The sequence below is a fragment of the Bos indicus x Bos taurus genome, chromosome 19 (genome assembly GCF_003369695.1).
Source record: "Bos indicus x Bos taurus breed Angus x Brahman F1 hybrid chromosome 19, Bos_hybrid_MaternalHap_v2.0, whole genome shotgun sequence".
In the NCBI taxonomy this organism is placed as follows: Eukaryota; Metazoa; Chordata; class Mammalia; order Artiodactyla; family Bovidae; genus Bos; species Bos indicus x Bos taurus.
Genome location: NC_040094.1, coordinates 35,931,527 through 35,957,252, shown reverse-complemented (window position 1 = coordinate 35,957,252; position 25,726 = coordinate 35,931,527). Strand labels below are relative to the sequence as shown.

The following is a 25,726-nucleotide window of genomic DNA, read 5'->3' as shown; positions in this document are numbered from 1 at the left end:
GGCCTGCTCCATCCTCGCTGTGGCAGTTGGAGGAGGGAGCCCAGGCCCAGAGTTCCAGGAGAAGGTGCCAGTGGAGATCCGGCGACTGCGGACGCCCCGGAGACAGCCCAGCGCCCCGAACTATCCTCCAGGCCACGCCCCTCGGGCCCGCCTCGGTCGGCGCGGGTCCCTTTAAGGGCGGCGAAACCGCAGCCTCGCTCTGGGGCCGGAGCCTGCGCGCTCTTGCCCCCCGCGCCCCGCGCCCCCCGCCCGTACCCCGCGCGCCCCCGGCGCCGCGCGCGCTCCGTGCGCTCCCCGCACCCGGCGCGCCCCGCGCCCGGCCCCCTGGCCGCAGTGTCTTCTCCCGCGGTCATGGCCCCGGTGCCCGCGGCGAGCGCCCGCGTGGGGCCATGATCCGGCTGCGCTGCTGGTGCTCGCGGAGGCCCCGCGGCGCGGCGGGGCCGGCAGGGCGGCGCTGGGCGTCGGGTGGGCCTGCTGGCCGCGCCCTGCGAGTGCTGGTGGACATGGACGGCGTGCTGGCCGACTTCGAGGGCGGCTTCCTCAGGAAGTTCCGCGCGCGCTTCCCCGACCAGCCTTTCATCGCGCTGGAGGACCGGCGCGGCTTCTGGGTGTCGGAGCAGTACGGCCGTCTGCAGCCCGGGCTGAGCGTGAGCATCCCCACCCCGGGCGCGCGTGGCCCTGGGGCTCGACTCCCGTAGCACCGAGTCCTGGGGGGCCACGCTGTTGGCTGTCATCGAGGGCTTCTCAAAATTCAGGAGTACATAAAGCGTAGTATATCCAACTCTCCATCTTCAACTGACTTTAATTTTGGATGTACTTGACCTCAAGTCACATTCCTGTGTCCTCCTCCTCGTAGATTTGATGAGCATCTTTAGCATCCATTCTTTTCGCCTTTTTACAGCAAAGCGTGGCTCCCAGTAGAATTAGGCCCAGAGATATTGTGAGCCTTTCTGGACATCACAGCACACAGGGAGTCAGTGCACGGTGGGTTTGGATCTACTCCTTGGCTTATCCACTGGCCCTGCCGGCCCCTCTGAGCACCTGACAGGCCCCCTCCCGCAGTGCTCTACTCTCTTGAGTCCATGGTGTATGGAGAGGAGATAGCAGGCTCGCTCCCAGACAGATGGTTTGGCTTGTACATTTAAACTGCTTGGTGAAAGGAGCCAGATTTTGCCCTGGACCAACCTAGAGGCCCAGTGTTTTCTGCTGTCCCTCACCGGGCCTTCTGAGGTGGCTGCCAGGTGAGCTGATAGGATTTGAGAGCCTGTTCTGTAACCCAGCTAGCCTGCATCCCCTCCTCTCCGAGGCAGGCTTGATATTTTCCCTTGTGAAAGGGGCAGCCAGGATCCAACAGTCCGTCTGCGTGCCAAGGTCATCCGGTCCTGTCCTCTGTCCTCCCCCAAGTGCCAGCTCTGTGACTCACGAACGGCATCTTGACAGAATTCTGGTTTGTGGAGGGGCCAGAGTTCCAAAGGAAATCAAGTGCTCCTTCTCTTCAGGAACACCAAGCGCTTCAGAAGGTGACCTTCCCCCAAGCCTGGGGTGCTGACTCCTCCCAGTCCTGATACCCAGTTAAAAACGCCCTAGTAACTTTGCAGGCTCTGACGTCCTCCTCCACCCTGTGTGTGTTCATTCACAGAGGGCGCTCAGCAGTGCAGTCTCAGTACCTCTTTCCTCCCAGGACCGCATTACCATGCAGAAGGCAAGCCCACCCCCAGCTCTCAGGCCAGTGGCTCTTCCAGTCCCTTGTGCCCATATGCAGACTCTGGCTCTGAGGGGATGATTTGCTGGTTTCCAAGGCCTGGGAGCAGAGCTCCAGGGGCACCAAGGAGGGCTATTCCGAGAGTTTGCTCCTGGGAACCTTGCAGGCAACGGGGCTTTAATAGAGGCACATGTGACCTTATCTCTAGCACCGCTCACAGCAGGACCTCCCTGGGTCTCCCCTGGCACAATTGGTCCAGCATCTGCCTGCAAAGCACCCAGTCAGGCACCCAGCTTACACACGGAGGCATCCATGGTTTACAAAACATGGGTCTGTCTGTATTTCCTTTGATCTTCACATGCCTAGGGGTGAGCAGGACAGAGGAAGGCATAGCTCATTGTAACTGACTTAGAATCTTACACTGTTGGACAGTTGAACTGATCCCAGAGAGAGGAAATGCCTTGACCAGGGTTTCAGGGCAGGTTGAGGGTAGGGAGGGAAGCTGGGCATTGGTCAGAAGTGAAGTGGTTAGCCCCAGGTCACACCGCTAGGGCCAGCACTTCTGACTCCTTCTCGAGCCTGCTTTCCACCAGTCACACTCGCACCGCGTCCGTTTGAGTCAGGAGACCCAAGTTCAAGTTCTGAACTTGAAAAAAATTTTCAAGTGGCTTTGAAAACAGCCTGTGAAGCCCAGCTGCCTCATTTGGATCCTGGGGATGGCAGTTCTTGCCCCTTGAGAGATGTGAGACTCAGACATAGTGTATGTTAGCAATAAGCACTGGTTTGCTTAAATCCATTGAGTTAACCTCCAACCTGTGTGACCTCCGTGTGCTCACTGTGGGGGAAGCAGTTGTTCTGGGACGGGGGGCTTCTGACCTGAAGGGGATCTGTTTCTTGCTTCTCAGAGGCTGGGGTTTGTCACTTTCTCCTTGGCCTGGCCCTGGAAGGAAGTGGCATACTGCAGCATAAGATGGGCACTTCTCGCCAGGTGGGTTGGAAGCCACCATTTTGCTGTGTGACATTAAGTCGGTCTTGTCCCCATTCTGAGCTTTGGTTTTCTCACATGTGAAATGAGGGTCTGCATTTGGGACTTTTAAACTTTAAAACAGCAGAATACTTTTTTTTTTAAAAACACAGTGTTTATTGGCATCCCAACACATAGCACAGATAAGGAGCTGCTTTGGTGGTGTTGAGCAGCCATGCCCACCTTCTGCCCATGCCTCTATTCCATAGGGCTCGGAAGGGCCTGAGCTCCTCCAGCTACTGAACATGAGTTAGGGCTTCAGCATCGAGGCAGGACCTGGCCCGCCCTTGCAGCCTGAAGGGTGCTCTGGCCCTTAGAATCAGGCAAGGGCGTGGTTCCTGAAGGCCAGCCTTTCTGCCCTCTGATTCCCGCGGGGCCTCCAGCAAAGCCAGCTTCTGAACCCTGTAGCTGGCCCCTGCCGGATCCTTGCGGAAGCTGGGCCCCTCCTGGAGAGGGGCTGGAGTACACGCCCACTCCACCAACCTGCCTTCGGGAAGACTATCCTCAGGTGTGGGGCTCAGGGTGCTGAGGACCCCGGGCGTCACCTGCTTTTTTTCCCCCTCTTCTCAGGAGAAGGCCATCAGCATCTGGGAGTCTGAGAACTTCTTCTTTGACCTCGAACCTCTCCCGGGAGCTGTAGAAGCTGTGAAACAGATGGCCAACCTGGAGAGGTAAGTCTGTCCTGGCCCAGGGTCCACGCCCCTTCCTGTGTGCCCTTTGCCTGTCTTCCTCCTGCTTGCCCTACACCCTGCATGGGCCTGCTTGGTAAATCCTCCAGGGCCTCTCTGCAGGCTAAGATGCTTCCATCTAGTAACTTGGGAGAATGTGGAATCTAGTTTGACACGCTTTGTTGGGTGTCCTGGGTTCATTTGTTCAGCACGTCCCTGAGAACCAACTGTTAGACTCGTTCCCTGCAACCCTGGAGCTTACAGTCCAGCCGGGGAGCAGGCGGTGAACAGAGCATCACTCAGGAAGACTGTGATAACACAGGGCCACGTGTGTGAAGGGGTGCGATGGGGACCTGGGAGAGATGGGGAGGAGGTGGCAGCAGGAGGAGGGGGAGCCATCCATCTGACCCTGTGAGCCAAAGCCCCCCCTGCACCCGGAACCAGTGCCCACCACAATCCAGTAACACAGTGCTCCTCCTCTGAGAGCTTAAAAAACAGTCGTCTTACTGAGATGTAATTCATGCAGCCCACACCCAGGTGGTTTTTAGCGGAGTCAGAGAGGTGTTCACCCATCACCATCATCAGCTTCACAGCCTATCCGCTCCCCATCTCCCGCAGAGAAACCCTGGACCATCCACAGTCGCTGCCTGTTCCTGCCTCCCCCCACCGCCCATGGCAACCACAGTAGGCCTCCTGTCGTGGATTTGCCTCTTCTGGACGTTTCATATACATTTCTTATGGTATCTGGCCTTCTGTGGCCGCTTCTTTCACTCAGCATGTTTCCAGGTTTATCTGTGTCCCAGGGTGAATCAGGGTTTCATCTCATTTTACTGCCAAGTGACTGTCAGTCCTGTGGCCCACCGTGTTCTGTCCAACTGCTCATTAACTGGTAGACCTTGGGGTGTTCCTTCTTTTTAAACACGGGGACTAACCCTGCTGTGAACCCTCATCTACAGGTCTCTGTGGTCGCTTGTTTTTGTTTCTCCTAGGTGTGTACCCAGGAGTGGAACTGCCGGGTCATGGGCTGAATCCAGACTGTTTTCAGCTGCACGTTTTACGTTCCCAGTAGTAATATCAAAGGGATCCAGCTCCTCCTCCCAACCCTGGCTGTAGTCTTTTATTATTTTTTTTAATATTTATTTTATTTGTTATTTATTTGGCTGCACCAGGTCTTAGTTGCAGCATGCGGGGATCTAGTTCCCTGACCAGGGATCGAACCTTAGGCCCCCTGCATTGGGAGGGTGGAGTCTTACCCGCTGGACCACTGGGGAAGTCTCTTTAAAAAAACGTATTTATTTTATTTAGCTGTGGTCTTTTTTATTCCAGCCGTCCTAGTGGGTGTGATGTGGTATCTCATTGTGGTTTTAATCTGCATTTCTCTGAAGACAAATGCTATGCAGCTTCTTTTGGTGTGCATATCAGCTGTCTGTCCTTTTGGGATAAATGTTTATTCAGATCCTTTGCTAACTTTTTTTCAATTGGGTTATTTGTCGTTTTTGTTATTGTTAACTCTTAAGAGCTCTTTATTTATTCTGGGTAACAAGTCCCCTGTGAGATATATGACTTGCAAATACAGTTTCTTATTCTATGATTGTTTTACTTTTCTTGCTGGTGTCCTTTAGAACCCAAAGTTTTTATTTTGATGTAGTTAAATTTATCTGTTATATTCTTTTGCTGTTTGTGTTTTTGGTGCCATCTCTAAGGATCCTTTGCCTAACCCAAGGTCACAAAGATTTGCTCCTGTGTTTTCTTCTAAGAGTGGTATAGGTTTAGCTCTTTTGTTCAGTTTGTTTGATTCATTTTGAGTTAATTTTTTTCATGTGGTGTGAGGTCTTACTTCCTTCTTTTTCGTGTGGGAAATCCAGTTGTCCCAGAGCCATTTGTTGAAAAGACCCTTCTTTCCTCCATGGAATGGTCTTGGCTTCCTTGTCAAAAGTCAATTGCCCATAAATGTTAGGATTTCTTTCTAGGCTTGCATAACTTTTATTGGTCACAGTTTTGCTTGAATTTAGTAGTCACAATGACAAATCAAATATTTGGTGTGATTTGGCCTTGGTTGTGCCATGTAACCAGAGAAGGCAATGACCCCACTCCAGTACTCTTGCCTGGAAAATCCCATGGACGGAGGAGCCTGGTAGGCTGCAGTCCTTGGGGTCGCGAAGAGTCAGACACAACTGAGTGACTCCACTTTCACTTTTCACTTTCATGCATTGGAGAAGGAAATGGCAACCCACTCCAGTGTCCTTGCCTGGAGAATCCCAGGGACGGGGGAGCCTGGCTGGCTGCTGTCTATGGGTCGCACAGAGTCGGACACGACTGAAGCGACTTAGCAGCAGCAGCAGCAGCAGCAGCAGTGCCATGTAACTGGCCTTCCCAGGTGGTGTTGTTGGTAAAGAACACACCTGCCAGTTCAGGAGGCATAAGAGATGTGGGTTCAACCCCTGGGTTGAGAAGATTCCCTGGAGGAGGGCACAGCATCCCACTCAAGTATTATTCCGTGGAGAATCCCGGGGACAGAGGAACCTGGCAGGCTGCAGGCCATAGGGTCTCACAGAATCGGACACTACTGAAGCGACTCAGCACATATGCACATACCATGTAACTGCCTTTGAACTTCATCAGCTTTCAAGGTTCTAATGTGATAAATGGACATCAGGCCCTCTGAGCAGTATATTCTATTCTAGTCTATGATTTGAACTTGATTTACACTGGAGCAGTGTGATACAACTTCTTCCACCTATAGCAAAAGCCCAGAGAGGCAGAGAACGTGTAGAAAGCTTTTGCACCAAAGCCTTTTTTCCCCCCAGCTGTTTTGGGTCTTGGTTGTATCGTGCGGGATCTCTGGTCGCAGTACATGGACTCTCTAGTTGTGGTGTGCAGACTTAGTTGCTCTGCAGCATGTGGGATCTTCATTCCCCAACCAGGGACCAAACATGTGTCCCCTGCATTGCACGGCAGATTCTTAAGCACTGGACCCCCAGGGGAATCCCATATAAAGCTTTTAAAAGCTCTGTTCTTGTCTGGACCACACTCATCAGCTGTAGTCTGGAGAGCTGGGTTGCATGATGGTTAAGGCTCAGTGTGAACCAGAGTGAGCCCACTTCTCCAGAATCAGACCCTTAGCACGTTTCTAAACTCTCTGTGACTCGGTCTCTTCACCTGTAAAATGCACAGTGTAAGCGTTAGCTGCCACTGTTACTACTCGGCAGGATTTAGTAGGTGAGCAGCAAGAAGAGTGTCCTTTGGCCAAAGCAGCATGGGGAACGTCCATTAGAGGTTTCTTTTCGTGGTGGGCTGGGTTCCCAGAACTTGTTAGTTTGCAGATGTGTTTGAGCATTCTTTAGGGGGCGGGAGAGGAGGAATGTGGGTTCTGGAGCTTTTTCACAGCTGCTCTATTTTGCAGACATTCCAGCTTGTGACATGTGTTGGCCCTTTACTTCCACTCTGGATCTTAGCTGGGTAGACAATTCTGATGATCAGTCTGTCCCCAAAGTTTGCATGGAGAGAGGGGTCGAGTCATAACCAAGTGGAGAGCCTTGTGTCTAATGCTTGTGTTGGAGGTTGCCTGGGAGGGGCTCGTTCAGGTGCAGATGCTTCTCCAAGAAGGCGACATCTGACCCCAGACCTGCAGGGTCGAAGTGAATAGTGAAGTGCAGAGTGGGCAGGGGTACAGGCCCCGGAGGGGAAGGGTTTTGCTGACTTGGTAACAAAGGAGACCAAGGTTTCAGCGAGTGTGGAGCAGGAAGGATATAGTGCATGTGGTTGAAGAGAGAAGGGTGTCATCTCACTTAGGTTTTAAAACCATGGGCTCGGGTGCTGAATTTGGCATTTCTCCAAAGAAGAGCTCCAGATGGCAACTAAGCATGTGAAGTTTGCCTCAGCGTTATTCATCCTTAGGGAAATGAGTCACAACCACAGCGGGAAGCCCACGGAACGACTATGACAAGAAAAACAAGTGTAGCCAAGGATGGAGGGAGCTTGGAGTCCTTGTTGCTGATGGTGGGATCGAAACAGATGCAGCTGCTACCTCAGCAGCCATGTCCCCGGGGCGTGGAGCCGGCTGTAACCCAGCAGTCGAACCAAGAGAAATGGAGGTGCAGATCCACCAGGCCCTGAGCATGGGTGTCCCCAGCAGCTCGATGCCTGGGCGAAGCAGCTGCGCCCTCCATCCTGGCAGCGTGTGCCTCACCGCGATGTCACCGGGCAAGAAAGAGGCCTGAAGTGCCAGTGCCCTTGAAAACACGACCCCAAAGGACAAGACCACGTGCTGTGGGGTTCCGTTAAACATGAAATGTCCGAAACAGGCAACTCCACGGAGACACAGCAGGAGAGACCCAGGGCCGCAGTCTGACTGAGGTCTCTTGGGACTGCTTTGCAGAGAGCTGGGACCCAGTGTCCCACGGGTGCGACCCGAGGGGCAGGGAACCTGTTGGCACTGTTGGTGGGTGCTGGGTCTGGGGTTGTGGGAGGCGCTGGTGCAGCACAGACCTCAGGGGTCCCTGAGGGCCCAGGAAGACCAGCCCTTGACCCAGACTCTGGCTTGCAGTTTTCTTGGCTCCACGCCGAGCGGGGCCCTGATGTCCCTGATAACTGGCTCTGTCCTGTAAAGCCTCCCTGGCTGGACGCTGCTCACCTTCCCCAGTAGTTCCTGTCACGTCTGGGTGGTGGTCCCAAACCTCTGTGTGGCTGCTGCAACGGGGGCTGCCGTGTGGTTTGCAGGCCCCGGGCTGGTGTCCCACGTGGTGGCCGGGGCGGTGGCGATGGGGTGGGGGCAGGTGCAGGCCCAGGCAGGGGGGCTGTGGGCACACAGCCTCACCAGCCCGCTCTCTCCCCAGCACTGACGTCTTCATTTGCACGAGCCCCATCAAGATGTACAAGTACTGTCCCTTCGAGAAGGTGAGACACCTGCTGCGGGGCCTCTGCTCACCTTGCCTGCGTCCTGGGGAAGGGTTGGGACCCTCCCATCCAGCCCACCTGGGGTCTGGGCCGGGGCCTCCTCCCAAACGTTAAAAAAAAGAAGGAAGGAAATTCTGTCAACTATAGATGTTTCTCTGACTTTTCTTGATTTTTCAAAATCTCTTTGATTAGCCATTACTTTAGCGATAAAAAAGTAAATACATTTGTCACTCAGGAAACAGTTACCAGGCCCCTGCTACAACACTGGGCATCTGGGGCTGAAAAATGCCTCTCTCTGCTCTTGGGAGCTGAGGACAGCGCGGCAGGAAAAGAGACAGGTGTCCCCGGCTCTGTGCTCCAGCAGGGAGGAAGTCCAGAAGCCCAGGCTGGCTCTCTGGGGAAGGGAGGAACTGGGAGGACCAGTTGTGAGTGGTGGGACAGCTGAGCAAAGGCCAAGAGACCTGGGGGAGGCACAGGGGCAGAAGCAGGAAGGGGAGGGAGAGGCTGAAAGGCAGGGCCTTTACAGAACCATTGGTTTGGGCTTCAAGCAACAGGCACCCCAAGGCCTCTGAAGGGTTTTTAAGCAAAGCCAGGCCTGGAGTGTCCAAGTCCTGGATGGCCCAGATGTCAGCTTGTACTCACCCAGCTTGGCAAGGAGACAGCCTTGTGAACCCATTTAGTGAACCTAACAGCACCCAGTTATTCTGGGATGTTCATGTTACTTTGTGACCATGGAGGGGCTTTAAGAGAAGTGGGCCATTTGTGCAGATTCCCCATCTGCTGGGGAAGGTCACTTGGAGCAGGGTGTTGGCGGAGCCCCCAGACACGCCTGTACCCCTGGCTCTGGCACCGCACACCCACTCCCGCTGTGGGTCCAGTTCTCATGTGGCCTCCAGACCAAAGCTCAGGTAGGGCTGGAAGGCAGGCTGGTCAGGGCTTCTGGAAGGGACGACGCACCTAAGGGTTGCATCCCTTTTCCTTGAGCTGGAGCCTTGCAGGGTGCATGGGGGACCTGAGCTGGGTTGGGGTGTTTGGTCAGAGCCGCGGTACTGCCGCTTCGTAGCTGTGGACTGGGATGGCTCTGTGGTCCCCTGCACGTGGGTAGTCTCCCTGGTGGTGCCCTGGCCTCATAGCGCCCCCCCCCCCTTCTTGGCCCGCTCTCGTTCCAGTATGCCTGGGTGGAGAAGCACTTTGGCCCTGACTTCCTGGAGCAGATTGTGCTGACCAGAGACAAGACCGTGGTCTCCGCTGACCTCCTCATAGACGACCGGGTGGACATCACAGGCAAGTGGCCTGAAGTAGGGGAGGGGCAGGCATGGGGGCCCCAACCCGAGTGCCCATCCCCCAGCCCCATAGTCACCAGATCTGTGTGAGGCATCCTGTCCAGCCTTGAACCTTGAGCTGAGCCTCCTCCCTTTCAGAGAGACAAGCTTCTTCCCCACACGCACCCCCAGGGAGTCAGGGAGAGTGGTCCAGCCCCGGGGTAATGCACTGGGGCAGCCTTGATCGCGTCACCATACACCTTGAAGCCTTGCCTTCCTGTTAAATGAGGGCCAGACTCTGGCTGCCAAACATTTCTTTTTAGCAACAGAATCCTTTCTTTTTTCCTCAAAAGTAATTTGGACTGAATCTAATATGTAAACCAGGAAAGCAAAACCTAATTTCTGTAGTTGAAGGTGGTTTGGAGCTGTATTTTTCCCTTTTGCTTATGGGTGTCCCCCTCCCCCCAAAATAAACAAACCTTGAGTTTGCTTATTAAGGCGAGGGGGAATGATTGGTTCACCAAACTGAAAAGCTAACGTGGGAGGGCTTCAGTTCAGTTCAGTTGAATCCAGTAGCTCAGTAGTACCCAACTCTTTGCAACCCCATGGACTGCAGCACGCCAGGCTTCCCTGTCCATCACCAACTCCCAGAGCTTGCTCAAACTCATGTCCATCAAGTCGGTGATGCCATCCAACCACTTCCTCTATTGTCCCCGTTTCCTCCTGCCCTCAATCTTTCCCAGCATCAGGGTCTTTTCCAATGAGTCAGTTCTTCACATCAGGTGACCAACGTATTAGAGTTTCAGCTTCAGCATCAGTCCTTCCAATAAACATTCGGGACGGATTTCTTTTGGGATTGACTGGTTGAATCTCCTTGTAGTCCAAGGGACTCTCAAGAGTCTTCTCCAACACCACAGTTCAAAAGAATCAATTCTTTGGTGCTCAACTTTCTTTATGGTTCAACTCTCACGTCCATACGTGATTCCTGGAAAAACCATAGCTTTGACTAGACTGACCTTTGTTGGTAAAATAATGTCTCTGCTTTTTAATATGCATCTAGGTTTGTCATAGCTTTTCTTCAAGGAGCAAGCATCTTTTAATTTCATGGCCTCAGCCACCATCTGCTGTGATTTTGGAACCCAAGAAAATAGTCTGTCACTGTTTCCATTGTTTCCCCATCCATTTGCCATTAAGTGATGGGACCGGATGCCATGATCTTTGTTTTCTGAATGTTGAATTTTAAGCCAGCTTTTTCACTCTCCTCTTTCACTTTTATCAAAAGACTCTTTAGTTCCTCTTTGATTTCTGCCATAAGGGTGCTGTCATCTGCATATCTGAGGTTATTGATATTTCTCCCAGCAATCTTGATTCCAGCCTGTGCTTCATCCAGCCTGGCATTTCACATGATGTACTCTGCATATAAGTTAAATAAGCAGGATGACAATATACAGCCTTGACATACTCCTTTCTCAATTTGGAACCAGTCGTTGTTCCATGTCCCGTTCTAACTGTTGCTTCTTGACCTGCATACAAATTTCTCAGGAGGCAGGTAAGACAATCTGGTATTCTCATCTCTTTAAGAATTTACCACAGTTTGTTGTGATCCACACAGTCAAATGCTTTAGCGTAGTCAATGAAACAGAAGTAGATGTTTTTCTGGAATTTTCTTGCTTTTTCTGTGATCAAAGGGATGTTGGCAATTTGGTCTCTGGTTCCTCTGCCTTTTCTAAATCCAGCTTGAACATCTGGAAGTTCACAATTCATGTACTGTTGAAACCTGGCTTGGAGAATTTTGAGCATTGCTTTGCTAACATGTGAGATGAGTGCAATTGTATGGTAGTTTGAACATTCTTTGGGATTGGAATGAAAACTGACTTTTTCCAGTCCTGTGGGCATTGCTAAGTTTTCGAAATTTGCTGGCATATTGAGTGAAGCACTTTCATAGCATCATCTTTTAGGATTTGAAATGGCTCAGCTGGAATTTCATCACCTCCACCAGCTTTGTTCGTAGTGATGCTTCCTAAGGCCCACTTGACTTCACAGTCCAGGATGTCTGGCTCTAGGTGAGTGATCACACCATCGTGGTTATCTGGGTCATTAAGATCTTTTTTTGCATAGTTCTTCTGTGTATTCTTGCCTCCTCTTCTTAGTATCTTCTGCTTCTGTGCTTTATCGAGCCCATCTTTGCATGAAACATTCTCTTGGTATCTCACATTTTTTTGAAGAGATCTCTAGTCTTTCCCATTCTATTGTTTTCCTCTATTTCTTGGCATTTCTTGGCACTTAGGAAGTCTTTCTTATCTCTCTGTGCTATTCTTTGAAACTCTGCATTCAGATGGGTATATCTTTCCTTTTCTCCTTTACCTTTTGCTTCTCTTCTTTTCTCAGCTATTTGTAAGGTCTCCTCAGACAACCGTTTTGCCTTTTTACATTTCTTCTTCCTGGGAGGGCTTCAGGTGTGGCTGAATCTAGGATCTCAGACAGCATCCACCAGATTCGGCTTCTTTATCTCCTGGTTCTGCCTGCATGCTCTGGCAGATGCTCCCCTGCTGGTGGTCGTCAGCAGTTTCGGGGTTAAATCGTATTCTCTTGTACACCTCAGTGGGAAAATCTGAAACATTCCTTCCCTGATTAATTTTGGAACTGGCTGGGGAAACATCCTCATCTCTACCCCCATCAGCATCCAGAAAGTGGAATCCACACGAGGAACTTGAAGCTTGAGGGACTTGCGGGGCCCACGGTCAACAGCTGGTGACAAAGCTGGCCTGGGCATGGGGGCAGGATGCCCAGGCACGGGGGCAGGTCAGGCAGACATCTCGAGGGTCAGCCTCCAATGAGCACCTGCAATGGGATCCAGGGCTGCAAGGGGGTCCTCATCCAGTGGGCTGCTGTGACCCCCCTGGGGCTCCTGCCACGGGCCTGAGGTGCTGCTCTCTCCCCCAGGGGCCGAGCCGAATCCCAGCTGGGAGCACGTCCTGTTCACAGCCTGTCACAACCGCCACACGCAGCTGCAGCCCCCCAGCCGCAGGCTGCACTCGTGGGCAGATGACTGGAGGGCGATTCTGGACAGCAAGCGGCCCCACTGAGCTGGGCTGAGCCCTGGCCCTGTACGTGCCTGGCCGGGCTCTCCACGGACCTCAGTGCAGGGCGGGCCCAGGGGCCTGGACAGGACTCCAGGTGCCCAGGCCGACCTCAGGCCTCTGGTCTGGGAGGAGCTGGGGCATTGTTCGGTGGGGCAGTCCTCCCCTCCCTCAGGGAAGCCCCCTCCCTGCCGGCAGCTACCTGGTCTGAGGACGATGCAGGAGCAGATGGTCGAGTGGCCCCTCTGAACCTCAGCCCCTGCCGCCTGCCTGACACCCAGTGGGGTCTCCCCCAGGGACCCGCCTGGATCCAGCAACACAGTGAGAGTTCCAGGTCATGCTGGGTCCGTGCAGGGGACCTCACAGCCCGGCCTCTGACTGGCTGGAGGGCTCGGCCCCCACTCCAACCTGGGGGTTCACAAGCCTTGGGTGTTAGCTGGAGGCGTGAACAATAAATGCTGTTCTTAGTCCCCACCCCAAGGTCCTCTGCGTCTGGTCCCTGGGTGTCCAGCTGGGAGCTAAGAGGTGAGAGGCGCTGGGAGGCACAGCTTGGCAAGTTTGCCTCGCCGTGGGCTGCACGGAGTCAGGGATGACAGACCCTGACCTGGTGGCGGCAGCCATGCTGGCGGCCATGATGTCCCCGAGTGGGAAGCAGCCCCCTAGGCAGCCACCCCTGCCTGCGCTTTCTCATCCACTCCTGCTGTCTTCCCCACAGCTGCCCTCCAGGAACCCCCTGCTTGCCCCTCGGGCTCTGGGCCTAAGTTGGCCAGGAGGAAGGAGAGGAAAGCGGCAGGTGGGTCCTGACCAGGAGGGTGCTGGGGCTCCATCACGTGATCTCAAAATGCCTCAGCTCCATGGAGAGTGGAGACTGACCCCTTGAAAATGTTGTAGATATTCTGGGCTCAAGATGTAGAGCCCCTGGGAGGAGCAGAAGCTCCAGGTTTGGGCAGAAAGACTCAGGGTGTTTCTCCACTTTCTGGGTCAGTTTCCCCAGTTGGGACCCACCCCAGTGTTTCCGCATCCTGTGGCCTCATAACGCTTCCCGTGGCTTGCAACACTTTACGTGGGGTTGGGGGAGTGTAAGAGGCATACCAGAGGTCAACAGAGGATGAGATGGTTGGATGGCATCACTGACTCAATGGACATGAGTTTGGGCAAACTCTGGGAGGTAGAGAGGGACAGGGAAGCCTGGTGTGCTACAGTCCATGAGGTCATGAGGAGTCGGACATGACTGAGTGACCGAACAACGACAGATAGTGAAAAATGAACATGAGCCTGCATGGCTGAGTTTTAGTGTGTTTATACTTTTGGTCTTGCCCACAACCAGCCCAGGAGTCCAGGGCTCAGAGAGGTTCCAGGTGAGCCCAGGCCACCCAGCGAGCAGGGCTGGGGCAAGCTCAGCCCCCCAGAGGCCGCAGAGGAGAGGCTGTGGAAGGGGCCGGGACGTGGGAGCCAGGAGGGTAGGGCCTGGTTTGCCATCAACTTGCTGGGACCTGGGCCAAACCACATGTCTCTGAGTCTCTTCCAGGGTTGGTCAGCCCCCATGAGAAAGAGTTGCATAAAACAGGGACATTTATTCCACAGTATTGCTGCTCGGTGGAGGAAATGGATGTGCTTAGTGACACAAGGTGGGGGAAGGTGTGGTGACCAGAGCCCCAGTGGCTGGAGCCCTTGTGGCCAGCTCCCTGGCATCCGGAACAGTGAACTTGGAAGGCTCTGACAGGAACCCGGGGCACTGGTCCTGACTTGGCCACCTGGTGGCAGCACAACCTATTGAAATGGACGCAGTTGTGTGTGCGCGTGTGCGTGTGCATGTGGTGATGGGGTGCCAGTGATTACTGGGGGCACAGGCAACCTCGGGGAAGGAAGAGAAGGAAGGACTCCTAAGCCCACTTCTGGGCTCCTGGAGCAGCAGCTGCCATCCATCCCCCTGGCCACTGTGGACAAGCTTGGACCCTGGGTGTCCACTGAGCTCAGGACAGTGTCCAGCCTGCCTGGCCAGCAGGAATCCTGTCTCAGCCACAAGCCTCAGACACCCATCATGCTTACGACCTCCGAGTGGCTGAGACATCATCACTCTGCTTCTGCATCAGGCATGTGTGCAGGTCTCGGGCACCTTGGCCTGTGCCTGAGCCCCACCAGACGCCCTGCACCCCCAGATGCCCCACACCCCCAGACTCCCAGCACCCCAGATGCCCCTCACCCCCAGATGCCCTGTGCCCCCCAGTTCCTGGGGTGTATCACTCCTGTGTCTCATGTCCATTTTCCATTTAGAGGGTTTCCTGCACACAGCCACCCCCTGACCTTGTGGGGAATCAGGTTGCTGTCTCCCCAGCACTGTGCCTGAGGGAACGAGAGGCCCCAGCAGCTACATTTGTAGGCTTTTGTCCAGAGCTGCCCTGTCCCAGGGGCCGGGCCTCAGAGGGGAGGGTGCAGGCCTGCAGGTTCACACAACTGCTTGCCTCAAAAGACTGGGCCACGCTGGGACGAATGATAGAAATGCTTAAGGATAGAAGTTCATAAAAACGGGAACCAATCACCTCCCCAGCCAACACCTTGGCCTTGTTGGCAATTTTGGTGAAATTAAAAAAAAAAAATCATTGATTTGATTCTGAAGTGCTGGCTTGGACCCACAGGTTGGGGCCTAAAGAGACTGGAAGTGATAAAGGTTCTTATTGTGAGAGACGTGGGGCCAAAGGGTCGCTGCCGATGAGGCTGCCTCCCTACCCGACCCTCCTTCGCAAAGGAGAGTTTGCAGGTGGTGTCCTCCGGTGCGGCAGCTGCAATTCACACATATGGACACCGGATGGCGCCAGAGAACCAGCACTGGCTGCTCTCACCTCAGGCCGGTGGGAGCCAGGCACTCAGATCAGACCTGCCTGGACCCATCATCCTGGTTCTGAAAACTGTGGGCAGGGCCTAGGCCATGCACAGAGAGGACCCCGGCTGCTGAGTCGATGGCACCTGAAAGCAGAGGGCTTGGACCCCAGGGACAGACCAGGAGGTAGACTGAGGTCCAGGTGGGAAGTGTCCCTCCCTGTTCTGGAGGCCTCTGCAGTAGCAGCCTCACCTCCTGGCTTCCCTCCTTTACAGGCTCCATACGAACCAGAGGTGCAGACAGGAGCCTTCATATGCGTTTACAGGTGGACATATTCTTGCCAGGGTGAGGCACCCAGGGACCAAGTGGGGGGCATGACTCCTCTGATTGGAGCTGAGGGTTCTTCCCTGCCCCCATGACCCAGACGTCCTGGACCCTGGTGGCATCGGAGCCCCTGACCTCATACTTAAACAAGGGCTCCCGGGCCTTGGCTCTGACCTCAGACCTCCTCAGCACTGACTGCCTGAACTCGGACCCTGGGGGGTGGGAGTACCTGCTAAGCAAGTGGAAAGAGTTGGGAGCAGGGGGAGGGCTGGGCACAAACCAAGTTGTCCATCTTAACCACGAGGTTGAGTAAGATAAGTTCATTTTAATTTTGTGAAATCTGAAAGTGAGAATGTGGAGCCCAAATGCCAAAGGCCATGCCCTTCCTACCACCCACAACTGCTGCTTGGGCCGGGATGGGAGAGAGGAGCCCCAAGGGTGGATGACTCACACTGGAGCGCCACCCCCGGCCATGGTCCCAGGCCCCAGCCATGCAGGACAACTTTCCCCTCCAGGAGGTGAACCTGAGACTGGGGGAACACCTTAAATGTGGGCAGCAGTGTGGCCTGAGCGAAGGAAGGAGCCTCGTTGGAGGGGTCTGGGGCTCGAGGGGCCCAGCTTCCCCAGGACACCTATTTAGGGCACCTCGGTGGGAGCCACCAGGTGAGCTGAGCCCTCTTCCTCATCACCCCCAACTCCCACACACCTGGGCCAAGCAGAAAAGACAGGCATCTGTGTTTGGGGGGTTGAGTGTGGGAGCCAGCCTGAAGGGATGGGCAGGGCCCCAGGGGGGTGGGGAGCCCCCAGCCCAGCACATTGGGTATGTTTAGGGGTGACTCTGCTCTTGCACATGTGTGAGGGCTGTGTGGCTGGGGTGAACCTCAGGTACCAACAGTCGTCGGACACCTGAACAAGGGAACGATACCAAAGGAATGGGGTTAGTATGATGAAAACAAGAACTTGGAGCAGGAATACTCAATAGCCTTAGGCAGAGAGTCTTAGCCTTACACTGTGCCCTCAAAAAGGCCAACTAGAGTGTTTGGAAAATTAAATCTGGTCATCAAAGAAACTTGATAAATGGGCTGGATGGGTTAGTGGATGCAGCTGAAGAGCAAGTAGATGCGTTGGGTGATTAAGCCGAGGACTCGCAGCATGAAAGGACGAGGGACGAAGGTGTAGCTGCAGAGGACAGAGTTCATTTTTTTGGTCCAAGAGGAGACAAAGATGCAGGAGGGAACTTCCCAAAGCTGAGAATGTCCCGGAACTCAGATTGAAAGAGGCCACAAGGGCCAGGCAGGATGAATTTACCACTGGACAGGGGTTGATGTTTTATTAGAGCCTAAATATTAACAAACAGAAACGAGACAACTTGCAAGAGAGTGTAACAAATACTAGAAACAAGAAAAAAAGGTAGTAATTATCTCCAAATCCTGAGGGAAAATAATTGCATACTCAGAGTTCTATACCCAGCTGAATGTAAGACTAAAAACACTTCCTGATGACATGGGAGGTCTCAGATCATATGGCATCAAAAACAATTCCTTTTTGAGAATACTACTAATTGATGTTCTCTGGCAAGAAGAAAAACTAATCCAGGAAATGGAATATAAGAAACAATGATGAGTCAAGAATGATAAAAATTTGCTAAGTCTAAGAACGTTTTGGCTGCTTAAGGATTAGTAACAATTTGGGACTAAAATTATAGATGTTATGAAAAAGAGGTAGTTTATGGGACAGAGGAAAGCATGCCAAAGCTCTTGTCGAGGTGCAGATGCAAAATGAGTACAGTACTGGTACCGTAAGGTTAAGTATGTGAGTGAAAGTGTTTAGGGAAATCTCCATAAAATAGAGTATATAACTTATAAACTATTGGAAACACTGAAATGGGAAAAATGAAATAAATCCAACAATACTAGGAATGCGTGAAAAACAAAGCACAGAAAATAGAAAACAAAAGTGACTCCAGGAATAGATCAAATATTTCAGCAATTGCGATAAATGTATATGTGTGTTGAGTACACTCAGTTGTGTCTGACTCTTTGCGACCCCAGGGACTGGAGCCTTCCAGGCTCCTCTGTCCATAGAATTTTCCAGGCAAGAATACTGGAGGGGGTTGCCATTTGTTTCTCCAGGGGATCTTCCCGACTCAGGGTTCGAACCCACGTTTCATTATTGTCTCCTGCATGCAGGTGGGTTCTTTACCAATGGGTTAAATATACCTATTCAGGAAAAGAACTCCAGAGATAAAAAACAAAATCCTGTCTTCAAGAAACATGTATAAATGACAACGACCCAGAACAGTTTCATAGCAGAAGGGAAAATACATTCTTAAAAAAGTCCTAACCAAAGGAAATAGATGAGTGTACATCAGAATCAGACAAAACAGAAACCAAAGGAAGAATACTTTAAAAGGGACAAAGTTGGACTCATTCATTCAAGGCTGCAAGAAGCAATCTGCCAGCAAAATAAAGGTTATGGAATGTCTTTCCCCTAACAGCATAGTTTCGATATGTTTAAAATAAACACTCACAGAACTATAAAGAGAAATGGTCGGTTTCAGTTAGGGATAGATTTTAGTACTTTTCAAACTGACAGGTCAGAGAGGCACGACTAGGGATATACGTACACAAGGAGTCCAAAGAGACATTGCATTGTTTTCAAATGTACGTGAATGGACTGGTCATAAAAACAAAACTTTGGGAAAGGAAGGCTGAAGCTGTGGAGCCCTGTTGTTATAAGGTCACATGACAAAAACCTCTGGCAAAAACCTCAGTTCCAAGCCTCATAGCAACTGTTGCCATGAGCCTCCGGACCTAAACCGGCCAGTTCCCTGACCCCATATTAGGTAAAATACCCACTATTACCCACCCTATTAATTCAGTTCACTCAGTTGTGTCCAACTGTTTGCAACCCCATGGTCCAACTGTTTGCAACCCCATGGACTGCAGCACACCAGGCTTCCCTGTCGGTCACCAGCTCCTGGAGCTTGCTCAAACTCATGTCGGTGATGTCATCCAACCATCTCATCCTCTGCCTTCCCCTTCTCTTCCTGCCTTCAGTCTTTCCCAGCTTCAGGGACTTTTCCAATGAGTCAGTTCTTGGCATCAGTTGGACAAAGTATTGGACCTTCAGCTTCAACTTCAGTCCTTCCAATGAGTATTCAGGACTGATTTCCTTTAGGATTGACTGGTTGGATCTCCTTGCAGTCCAAGGGACCCACCCTATAGCCTCCTAATAATCACGTAATGCCACCCTTCCAGCAGGAATTTACTCCGTCTTGAGGCTATAAAAATTGGCTGCTAGCCTGTGGAAGGGTTCGGCTCTCCTTTAAGCCGGCCGGCTATTCTAACAGCGCCTCCCACCTGGTCTTCCAGGTGGCTCAGTGGTAAAGAATCTGCCTGCTGATAGTAGACACAGGTTCGATCCCTGGGTCAGGAAGATTCCCTGGAGAAGGGAATGGCAATCCATTCCAGTGTTCTTGCCTGCAGAATGCCTGATGGGCTACAGTGCATGGGGTCGCAGTGAGTCGGACACAACTGAGCATATACACAACCCCCCACACTCTCATTCTGGAAATTCTTTTATAGCCCAGGTGTGGACCACAGCAGGAGCTAGTTATTCTGGAGACAATAAACCATCTCCTTAGTAAAGGGAGAGAAACCTGTGGCTGAGCTCAGCAGACCGATGAGATCGCAGTCTCTTGTGCAGAAACCATAGCCAGGGCAGTGGGGCCAGTAAGAGAGGACAGAGGGAGGGGGAAGGCGGCATCAGGGGTGGAGGGAGCAGGGCTTGCCTGTGAGTCCAGACTTGCCAACCTCCGCCAAGCAGCCCCTGAGCTTTCCGTGAGCCACTCCCAACACCCGCTTTGCAGATGGGAAGCCTGAGTTGCACACAGGTCTAGGGGATCACAGCAGGGCCAGGGTCAGGACCTGGACCCATCAGCAGCCCACACAGCCAGGAATTGCGAAGCCCCAGGGGGAGCATGAACCACCATGAGAGCTGCTCTGACGCTGCTCCAGTCCCTCTGGGGAGAGAGCTGGCTGTCTCAGCTGACCCTCTAAGAAGTTTGTGACCTAGAAAACTTTAAGAACCCCTGACTCACACATTGGGATTCTTTCTAGAACTGGAAACGAGGGACTCCAAGAGCCAGGCTTGGGGGTGGATGGGGGTAGGCAAAGACTCCCCTGGGGCCAAGAGGCCCTGGATTGATTGCCCAGGCCCTTCTGGCACACCCGCAGTTCAGGACAGGACCTTCAGAGTGAAAAGACGGACTCTCCAGAGATCCTGTCTCTAGTCTAACACTGTCATTTCACAAATAAGTCCTGAGTCACCCGTGGTCCTTCCGCCGGTGGGCACCTGCTCTCACCTCGGGGGTCCAGCCTCTCCTATGTGACTCCGGGTGGAAGATGGAGCTCTGTCCCCGCAAGGAGCCTCCAAGGCAACAGAGCGACCAGAAGCCATCAGCCAGGGGCCAGATGATGTGGCTTGGGTTGTATTTCATTTTTTTAAGTTGTGTATGCGTTCATTGCTCAATCGTGTCTGACTCTGCGACCCTATGGAGTATAGCCCGCCAGACTCCTCTCTCCATGGAAGAATACTGGAGTGGGTTGCCAGGCCCTCCTCCAGGGGATCTACCCCAGCTAGGGATGGAACCTGGGTCTCATTATGGCTCCTACATTGGAGTGGGTTCTTTACCACTAGTGCCACCAGGGAAGCCTGAAGACCCAGAGCAGGAGGGCTGAAAGAAGAAGGCCTGGGTGGCTGCGAGTGTAGACAGGATCGGGAGCGGGTGGGGCAGGAGACAGGTGAGCACAGATGGCCTCCACCTGCCCTAACCTCAGCTTGTTGCTGTCCTCGGACCGCTAGCCCAAGGTCCTGCTGTACCAGTGACCCCCGCACCCGGCTCTCCTGGGTGACTGTACACGTCTCCTGGGTAACCGGCCGCCTTCCTCAGCCTCATCAGTGCCTGGTGCTGGTCCGGGTCAGTGCCTGGGGAAATCTGCCAGGAGGATAAATAGGTGTTCAGATCAAGCAACCAAGCTGTCAAGGATTAGGTAAGGCTGAAGGATCTGTGTTCCTGCTTTAACCCCGAACTCCTGGGAGGGGGAGAGCAGCCCCCCCAGGGGATGCCTTCCAGATGGCAAGGGGTGTACTTTCAGGAGCCAAACACTGACAATAAGAAAATAGGTCTTTCAGGCTCTCCTGAGAGGTGAAGCAACTTCTTGAAAACTTGGAGGGCTTCCTGGAGGAGGCAAGCTTACCCAGCTTGGAACCCAGAAACCAAGTGTATTTCCTTTCCATCAGGGGTTCCCCTGCCCTGGCTCCCAGGCCATAGGAAGTGGAAACGGGCAGCCAGCCCAGCTTGGGGACACTGCTTAATTCATCAGGTTTCACTGCTTTCCTCAGCACTGTGCCCTCCAGCTGAATATTCAGGCTGGCTCCCGGCTTAGCCTCGTCTGCGTCTGTGCAGCTCTATTTTTACAGCCGTGGGGATGGCTGACGAAAACATTTTAAAAGGCACACAAAAATTAAAAATGTAAAAGCCGGGTGCCAGCTGTTTTGTTCAGAAAGCAGGATAACACCTGCATTCTGTCTCACCGAACGGCCACCCTATGCTTTGCCCCCCAGCCCGCTTCACCCCTCACCCCCTTGCCCCTTCCCATCTGTGCCTTGGTTTCTGCCTTGTGAAAAAGAGATGTTTGGGTGAGTGGCTTCCCACTCCACCTGGGTGATTCAAGAACTATTCCCTGCAGGGGTGGAGGGAGGCAGGGTCGAGACCTGGGTTCCAGTTCTGCAAGCACTGATCCTGCTCCCTCGCTATGGCCCAGACAGCCCAGGCCTCCCTCCGCGGGGCCAACACCAGCCACTCTGGCTGACTGGCACTTCTGAGCATCCTTCCCAGGTCAGGGGACTTTCCCACGGGGAAGACGGAAGTGTGCTTCCCTGAGCCCCTGGCTGCCAGGCTCCTGCGCCTGATCTGAGTTCGGCCAGACAGACAACACACAGGACGTGCTTCGGGAGCAGTGGGCATGGCCACCAGGGTCCAGCGAGACCAGTGCTTATGTCACTGTGAGCCTTCGTGTCTTTTTTGTTTTGTTTCTTCATTTCCAAAATGAGGGTAACAGTGTTTATCCCCCTAGATTTAGCATCCACCCGATCCACTGCTGTAGTCCTGGACATGGACCCTTCCTGGGCCTCTGGCCTCCGTGGGAGGATCCGTCAGAGAGCAAGCGAGGGAGGGAGCAGCTGGGGGTCTCTTCCTCTCTTCGAGCCATGAGTCTCACCGAGGGGCAGCCCTGGGGGCTCTGAGAGGCAGTGTAATAGTGACTGTCCTTGGAGCCCAGGAGAGCACTGTCGTCCTGGCTGCAGAGGATGAAACCACAGCACTGCTGATGGTGCCCTTGGCGCGCCCTTGGCCTGCCTTGCTTCCACTCCTATTGTTTTCCTCTGGCATCACACCGTCATCTTGTTTCTCAAGTGATGATTTTCTTGTCCGCTTCCGTCAACAGAGTGGGTCTGAAATGCACAAGCTGTTCTCACTGTCTCCCCAGCACACAGTCAGCGAGAGCACTTGATGAGTTCATGGTCCCTAATGGGCCCCAGCACTGCCAGGAGGAGAGGCAGAGTGCCCACAGGCCTCCTTGAGCAGTCATTCAGGTTGCACACTGCAAGACTTGCTCGGCCAGTGGAACAGGGGGAGCTAAGATCAGCCTGAGTGTTCCTACCAAGCTGCACTAGGGAGAAAGAGGTGTCTTTTCTGAAGCACCCACAGGGGCTGCATGAATGAGTGTGTCTCTATCCCAAAGCCTGGTTTCTATTTATTTACACAGAAGACTCCATCCTCCCACCTGTGTTCCGCCTCCCAGCCCCGGGCACCTCCCTTTTCATTATGTCCGCTTTGCCTTCCAGGAAGCCAGCAGCTCCCCCCCAGAGTGTTGTGGCCTGAGAGAGGCCTGCAGGGACCAGCGGGGATCTGAGCTCAGAGACGTTGACCTTCCAGAAAAAGGCAGGGTCGGGCCACTGGGAGCAAGTGGTCAGGCCTGGAGAAACCAGTCATGGACGGCTGCAAGAATAATGACCCTGGCCACAGAGTGGCCTGAGAGGCAATTAGCACAGACCCCTCCCCCACAGCCCATTAAACTTAGGGCGGCTTAAACCGAACCCCATCCTAAAGAGCTCTATTTAGAGTCTACTTAATATAAATTGTTCTATAAAGAGGAAAAACTCCCAACAATCCAGGCAAGAGAGCAGCTCCAGGTGGGAGCTGTTAATGGGTGGGCTGGAGAGGCGGCTTGAGGGTCATTGAGCTGCTGGGCAGGTGGAGCCCAGAGGTGTCAGGCCCAGCTTGGCCCACTCTGGCTCACTCTGTCCCAGGGCCCCTGCCTCCCCAACTCCCTTTAATGTCTGGAACCCAGAGGGGCTGCACGTGGGGGGAACTGCCTCTCCACCTCTGCCCAGGGCCCAGACCTGGGCAGGACTGGACCCTGCAGTGTGAGGCCCTGGTTGCGTCCCAGCACTAGGGGCATTGCACTCAGCTCTCCCCCTCCCCGAGAAGGAGAAAGTCCTGCAGACAGGGCTCCCTCTGGGCAGCACCCAAGTGTCTCCCTTCTGGCTGCATGCAGAAAGCCCAGCTGGGACTCCAGGCAGCTGGTGGGGAGTGGGGCCCCGTGTGGGAAACGGTGAAGGTCCCACCTCCATGGGTAGCTGGGCTGAGACCACTGGTGCCCAAGGCCTCGGGTGCTCAGCCTCCCCTTCCTGGGGCAGGTGGGGCCCGTCTCAGACCCCAGAGCAGCAGTTGTCAGGTGGGGCCCCTGGAGCAGCAGCAGCAGCGTTACCTGGGAAGGTGTGAGGAATGCTCACGCTTCCCTTATCGCTCAGCTGGCAAAGAATCCACCTGCAATGTGGGAGAGACCTGCGTTCGATCCCTGGGTTGGGAAGAGCCCCTGGAGAAGGGAAAGGCTACCCAGTCCAGTATTCTGGCCTGGAGAATTCCATGGGCTGTACAGTCTATGGGGTTGCAAAGAGTCAGACACGCCCGAGCGACTTTCACTTTTCTTTTCAGGCTTAGCTGCAGACCCTGGAACCAGAAACTCTGGTGGTGGACCTAGCCCTCCAGGGGTTTCTGGTGGGCTCTCACATTTGAGATTCCTGCCCTAGCGGCAGTAGAATTATTGCTGCTGTCCATGCTTTTCAAACTTGAACCTGACCGGGACTCACCTGTGGAGCCACTGAAACGTAGCTGCTGATGCAGCCCAGGGAGGCCCAAGACTCTGCATTTCCTGCGAGGCCCTGATGCCGCTGCCCACTGACCTGCACTGAGCAGTGAGGGTGCAGGCACACTGATCAGGTGCTTGCTGTTCGCCAGGCTCTGTGCCAAGACCGTGACCAGATCGCCTCACTTCATCTTCCTGGAAACGCTGAGAGACAGATATTATTATTAGCATTTCCGCTTTGTGACAGCTTTATAAAGAAATAGTTCACAAACCATAGAATTCACCCATTTAAAGTGTGCAGATCGACAGCTTTTGGTCCATTCATAGAGTTGCACAGTCATCAGCATGATCAATTTTAGATCATGTTCACCACCCTCAAGGGAACCAGCTCCTCTTCACCACCCGTCTTCTGGCCCCTGTCTGGAAGCACACTTACCTGTTCTGGACACTTCACGTAGATGGGATTGTACACGTGTGGCCTGCAGTGACTGGCTTCTTTGTGAGCATAATCCAGTCTCATCCACTTTGCAGCATGGTCTGTGCTTCATTCCTTCTGTGGCTGAGTAACATCCCATTGTCGCATGGACCATGTTTTGTTTGTCCATCACCTGCTGATGGACACGTGTGTTGCTTCCATTGTTTGGATATTGTGACTAACACTGCACTGAACATCTGTGAACAAGAGCTTCCATTTTACAGATGCGGACACTGAGGCTGAGGGTCAGGCAACCTGGGTGAGATCACTGCCCCGTCCAGGGTGCCCTTCGCTTCCTGGCCACCCGTCCCAGAGGCCAGCAGAGCTTGTTTCTGGAGGAGGAGCAGGGCCTTGAGGTCCTGGGTCTTAATCTTGACTCAGGTCCTCCCTGGGGAACCTTGGGCTCTCACTTAAGTCTGAGCCTTGGGAGACAGAAGATGAGTCTGTTAAGAGCTGTGTATCTGGGAAGGAAGCAGGGAAAGTGTTCTCGGTGTGGATGGTGGCTGAGGTCTCAGCAAGTGTCTGCCAGACAGAGTGCCCAGATCAGGGGTCAGAGGGGCCAAGGGCACTGGCTGGGGCCCTTGTTGTCGGGGGTGTGGGGAGTGGGGAGGGCAGGATGCTTCGGGCAGTGCACAACCCATACAGCTGTCCATGGTGGCCCCGGGGGTGGGTGGCTCTTGGGGACACAGACTAAGATCAGCTCTGGTGTGACTGTGGGGCTGGGGGCATCGTGGAAAGGCCCAGAGACTGGCAGTGGCTCCTTGCCGTGGTCACAGGTGCCCGGCAAAACCACAGTCAACATCCCTGCCTCTGAGGGTGGCCCAATGCTCAGCCCATGGGGCCACCGAGACTGGAGAGCCTCTGGTCTGTGCCCTGGGCTGGGGCTGGACACAGTGAAGGAGACCAAAGTCAGGAGCAAGCCCCATCCTTGATGCACCAACATGGAACACATGGGCTTCTCTTTTTAATTGGAGGATAATTGCTGTACAATGTTGTGTTGTTTTCTGCTGTACTACAGCATGAATCAGCCGTGAGTATACATGTGTCCCCTCCCTCTTGAACCTCCCTCCCACCTCCCACCCCATCCCATCCCTCTAGGTTGTCACAGAGCACCAAGTTGAGCTCCCTGACACACCGGCTTGAGAGCGACTGACGACCAGGTCTAGCTGGTCTGCCCACCTTTGACGAAATATCTGAAGCAGCTGGGGAAGTGGCCCAAGTGGCCAGAATAGGAACAGACCATTAAACCGAGGTTCTAAAAATA

The 25,726-nt window shown here is 53.7% G+C and overlaps 1 protein-coding gene across 3 annotated transcripts; it reads left to right on the top strand.

Moving 5' to 3' along the window:
* Positions 1-259: 259 nt before the first annotated feature.
* NT5M (5',3'-nucleotidase, mitochondrial) lies at positions 260-25,726 on the top strand. Of its 3 annotated transcripts, none has more exons than XM_027517639.1 (5): positions 260-647; positions 3,297-3,397; positions 8,230-8,290; positions 9,460-9,574; positions 12,496-13,112. In XM_027517639.1, the coding sequence occupies exons 1-5, from the start codon at positions 390-392 to the stop codon at positions 12,636-12,638; spliced, it is 678 nt and encodes a 225-aa protein (XP_027373440.1). In that variant the 5' UTR covers positions 260-389; the 3' UTR covers positions 12,639-13,112. The 3 variants fall into 3 exon arrangements, with proteins under 3 accessions (XP_027373440.1, XP_027373442.1, XP_027373441.1); XM_027517641.1 differs by lacking the exon at positions 12,496-13,112 and adding an exon at positions 25,561-25,726 and having other exon boundaries at positions 263-647; XM_027517640.1 differs by lacking the exon at positions 12,496-13,112 and adding an exon at positions 23,837-24,666 and having other exon boundaries at positions 263-647.